The 5,354-nt window shown below is 35.2% G+C and overlaps 1 protein-coding gene across 1 annotated transcript in view; it reads left to right on the top strand.

The window, feature by feature from the left end:
- Window positions 1-905: 905 nt before the first annotated feature.
- LOC111407926 (CCR4-NOT transcription complex subunit 10-like) overlaps window positions 906-5,354 on the top strand; it is a 14,969-nt gene continuing 10,520 nt past the window's right edge. Inside the window, exons 1-3 of the mRNA XM_023037650.1 lie at window positions 906-1,755; window positions 1,846-1,932; window positions 2,009-2,080. Of these exons, the coding sequence (XP_022893418.1) occupies window positions 1,621-1,755; window positions 1,846-1,932; window positions 2,009-2,080 (294 nt within the window). The 5' untranslated portion in view covers window positions 906-1,620. The remainder of the gene's footprint in view (window positions 1,756-1,845; window positions 1,933-2,008; window positions 2,081-5,354) is intronic.

The raw sequence follows: 5,354 nt of genomic DNA, 5'->3' as shown, positions 1-5,354 counted from the left end.
ATGTTTATAATTATTTTTACAAGGACATTACTTCTTTATGATGTGGTGTTAGGAGAAGTCTAATTAGTAGAGGCACTCTTGTTCATATTACTAATCCACCATTTAGGAAGAATTTATAAACTGTTTAATTTCTAAATAGATAGAATTTAAAAGGTGGATAAGTGAATAGTACTTGTGGATTCAATAAAGTTTGACCATTTATAAATGTTTATAAATTTTGCCAAACAGTGGGAAATGTTTCTTGATGCATTATGTGTTTTCTTTGGACATGGAAATGCCTCTGCCTAGACTTTAAGATGTCTGTCTTCTTTGAAAGATTCCTTTTATTTTTTTTATTTTTATTTTTTTTTGTGCTTCTGTCCTTTGTTACATAACTTTTTGTCTGGCCCCTCTTTCGAATATATAAGGATTTTTTCAGCATAATAACTCGTGAAAACTTTGGCTAGATATGGTGTTACCTTCCTTTTATTTATGAATTATTATAGTTATACAAAATAAAGTTACAAAAAGAGCATGGTGGGAACTTGCACTTTCAATATGTTTAATTTCTTCGTTCAACTACTAGATAAATGTGCAAATGTTCTATGTTTTCCGATAAAATTTGCATTACTTTAAAAATAATCATAACCATGCACATGCTCCCTTTTTTCACTTCTATAACCTGTTTAACTATGCCCAATATCCAATTCTTTTTCTCTTTCTGAGTTACCCATCATTATTTTATTCTCTCATGATTTTTCGTATTATACAAAATATAAAAGTCTATGCACCCATGTATGCATAATAATGTGTTTAATGCTCTTTATAGATTTTTGTGGATTAAACTACCATCAGTGTCTATTTAATTACCCGTCATCTATGCCCATGTCGTTATATCATATGNTTTTATTAACGACTAGACTTATGTGCCGAAGCCATTATATTATATGTAATGTCTGTTTTGCATGGGCATCGACTAACTTACCCTTTCATGGCTTTCTATTGCATTCCCATGATTCGAACCTAAGACCTTTAGGTCCTCTACCTAATGAATCATATTGTATGAAAATATGATTTCTTCTATTCTCCTTTAACTTCTGAAGAAATTAATAAATTATATGTAAAAGCCATAGCATTTCGTATTGTATGTGCCAATTGTCATTTAGCTAATAAGTCCGTGGATATTAAGATCCCACAAGCGGTACTTCCTGATATTGTATTTGAAGCAGTTGTTGCCAAGAAGAACAAAAGGACTGAGATACGTAATGGATCTTGAAGTACTATTTCTGCATCTCCTAGTCATTAGATAGAGGTCTTGGGTTCGAATTGGGGGACGCGATAGAAAGTTGTGAGTGGGTAAGTGGGTAGTTGCCCACCCAAAGTGGACAGTACGTATGATATAATGGTTTGAGCTCATAGGCTGAGTTGTTACAGTCTACTTTACCCATAGTGGGCATGTTTATAGGTGAGAGAGAGGGGGTCAGGAGGGGTGGATGAAACATTAGCCCACCATTCGTCCTAAAATGATGTTTTAATTGCTAATGAGCACGCTATTTGTAAATTGATTCTTCAATGCTTCATTGATTTTTTGTCCTCATTTAGAGACGAAGTGAGGAGCTTGCTGTTGCTTCTGGAGAACAGATGGAGGCTATTAGCAGCACCGAAAGCAAAAACACAATTGGAAGAAAAAGAAGTAATAGTATGGCACAAGGATTTTCTAGTTCACCAATTATTTACAATGATGAGTTTGACACTTCAGTGGCAATGTTTAACATAGTATGTTCCCTTGATGTTCGATAGTGCTTTAGCTAGATTGATAATAATGTTGTATTTATCTTATTCAAGCATGCCTGAATCTGATTTCAGGCAGTTACCTGGTTCCATCTTCATGACTACGCAAAATCGTATTCATATTTGGATACTTTGTATCAGAACATTGAACCCATTGATGAGGTAATTCATTTCAAGTGAAGTTTTTATGGTTCGTGAATTTATCTTTGCTGGTAATCTTCTATATGGTAACATGCAGGGGATGGCTCTTCGTATTTGCCTTTTGTTGCTAGATGTTGCTTTGCTTTCTGGCCATGCATCAAGATCTGCGGTAAGTTCAAACTACAATATATAAATTTCCTAGCATTTATTGGGAATGAAGATGCCAAGATGATTTTTCCTTTATATATTTAATTTTCTGAAGTAAAATCATGAGGATAGGCTGTGTCTAGCCTGTTACATTCAATTGTCTGACATCAATTTTCAAATGACCCTAATTATCTATCGCATGTGGGTATCTGATGCAAAAGCGGAAGAAAACATAATAACTAGAAAGAGAGACAAGAGGGAAGAATAGAAGAAGAGAGAAAAAGGAGTGGAATTCGTAGGACATAATTAGTTTATATGTAATTCTGATTAATTCTCAAAGTTGGTACAAACTGAATGATGGAGATAATAAAGATATTTTATTAAAGAAATTTAGAGGTACTTTTATTTCCTTATTATGCTTCCTACTTAAATTAGGTCAAGTTAAATCCTATACAAAGAGGGTTATATTTTTCTATTAAACAAGACTTTTGATGAATTGAATAAACAATATTTTCTCTCCAGTTTCAATCCAATCGTCCTCTTGCTCGGCTGCTTCTTCTCCTCTCTATATTTATCTCTCTCTTCTCCATCTCTTACCCTCTCTTATTTCTCCCTTATCTCTTCTTTCTACTATAATTCTAGTTCTCGTCATGAGCATACTACGTCACTAAATCCTAGCTCCCTTTTTATTGTTGTAACTTAATTGGTATTTCAAGTAAATGTGTCATCAAAACCAGTCTGTTTAATCATATCAAAACAAATATAATTTAAAAATAAAGAAAGTTTGAGAACATTGATTTTGTTGATCGCTTGACTGCCTATGCCCATTCCTTTTGATACATCCTACTTTGGAGTGAGTAAAATACACAAAAGATGAGCTAAGACTACGATGAATAGATCTTTTAGCTTCAAGTTAGCTCTTCCCAATAGGGAAGGTTAGGTACCCATTTTCCCGAAAGTAATGGCATGCAATCTCTCTCATGGGTGGCAATGCATCAGTAATTTTACGAATATGACATTAGTACACTCTTTTTAGTATAGTGCTTATCTCAAGGGGTTTTTGGTGCTCGCCTCATGGGAAAGAAGAGTACATGTTACTAGAGATGGTGACATCAACATAATATTAATTCCTTGAAATGTATATGTACTCACTAATAGTAGGAGAACCCTATCTATTGTTGAAAGATTGATCTACGTTCTAACAAATGATCCTTACGATTGGTGGATGCATAGTTCACTTTCAACACGAATTTATTTCGGCCCACAAGGTATATAGCCTTGATCTAAGCACTCAATGTGAAGTATTACAATTTGTCAATAACATTAGACAGACCCTATGAGTTTTATTCTTGCAAAATAAACATGCTGGGTGTTTTTCACGCCATAGAACTCAAATTACAAATACATCAAGCCAATGAAGCTTGGGATCAGGTTGACCATCAAATTATGTTCTAGTTTGATTTTCCTGTTGACATTACCACTGTCCTTTTATTTTGTGGCTAATGTATTTGTATGGTGGGTACATGGGGAGGGTTGATGTGGTCATCTTGGCATTGACCATGGAGTTGCTGATGTTGAGAGATATGCCTAGGAAAACTGGGAATTATTTTCTTTGAGGCATGGCATTGGTGCTCTAAAGGCGTCATCATTAGAGTGGTTATCATCCTGAATACTGCTTGTGCAGGTGAATTGATAAGTAGGCAATGGGGTTATGAGCAATTCACCTGCTCAGAACCTCTTAAGACATCTAAAATTTGTTGAGTGCCTAACATGTTGTCTTAATGACGAGTTCTTAATTCCTTGTGATTGCCTGGATATCTGAAAATATGCATCAATTCACTAGTCGTAGGCTGGTAGCTAAAGTGTCTTTAACATCAACCGAATTAGCTTAGAGGTCTTTCCTAATGATGGTGACGCTGTCAGCCTTTTCCTAGATGGGTAGGCAAGACTATTCAAGAAAGAATGAAAGAGAAAAAGAGAGGAGAATAGTATAAGAGACAAGATGAGGGAAATTTGGGAGTAAAAGTTCATTCTAAGTGTAATTTTGATTAATTTTTGAAGTTGTTTACATTCTGGAACTCTTTTTCCTGTTTTATAGTTGTGATGAATTAAATTCAAATCAAACTTTTGATATATCTTAATTATATTGTTATTGAATCTAATTTTATTTAAAAGAATCCTATACTATTTGCGTCCGACTTTACGTCTTTCACTTCGGACTGCCATATGTTACATCATAAGGAAGACATCCCATCTGGCAATCATTGGAGTCAATAGGCTTTATATGTTTCTCATCTGGGTAGGACTTGAAAAGGAAAGAACTGCAAAACTGGGAAGACTAGCAATGAGAAGCGATGACTTTTTCTTTTGTGTTCATGTCATGTAATGGTTTTGTTGGTCTACTTTGGTTACAACTCGTGAAACTACTCGAGCTTCGTGCTCAATCATTTTTACGTACTGTCTGTTTTGGGAGGGGATCTTCTTTCTTAGCCCTCGTGGCTTTTTATCATGTCCTCAAGATTCGAACTTAAGATCCATCTTATGAGCACCTTTTTGTAATGATTTGGCCTCTGTTTAAGTCGTTAACTTACGTACTGTTTGTTGTCCCCGATTGGTACTAGGATTCAATTTAAGTCTGTCATAAGACATAGGTTTTGAGTTCGAATCTTGAAGGATGCGACAGAAATCTGCAAGGGGTAAGATGGGTTCAAGCTCTCGCAAAGCAAACAATGCATAAGTTAATGGCTTGGACACAGACTATTAAGTTGTACTAACCTAACATCTATGTTCGAACGGTTGACCTTGTGTACTGTTAGCTCTGAGAGAGTCTTGAGTCCATTACGGATATTGATGCGGACATCCCTATATCTATTTTTTTTTGGACTCTTATTGATGTTTTCTAGTTATTGGGCTTGTATTATTGGGTTGGCCCAAGCCCATCACTAGTAGGTTTATGTTTTACTATTTATATGGTTTACAATTGTAATTGAAGGGGATGATGAATTGAAGAATATGAAAATGCTTGGCTTATTGCTTAGGGCTTCCTCCTCCTCTCCTTTTCCCTGAATTTCTGCTTCTTCTCCGGTTTCTTTTCACCATTCTCTCCTATTTCTTCCCCCTTTCTTGCTGCCTTTTCCTTATCCTACGTCAAATTTGGTATCAAAGCTAAACTTGGGTAATATTTCTTTATCCAATCTATCAAATCTCCTTCAATTATCCATGTCCATAATTTCAAATCATTGATCAGTTTCTCCAAAACCCTAGAGCAGCACAAAGAAAGAATTTGTTGTGGCAGC

The sequence above is a fragment of the Olea europaea genome, chromosome 13 (genome assembly GCF_002742605.1).
Source record: "Olea europaea var. sylvestris chromosome 13, O_europaea_v1, whole genome shotgun sequence".
Lineage (NCBI taxonomy): Eukaryota > Viridiplantae > Streptophyta > Magnoliopsida > Lamiales > Oleaceae > Olea > Olea europaea.
Note: the sequence above shows the minus strand (reverse complement) of the source record. Positions and strands in the feature narration are given on the sequence as shown.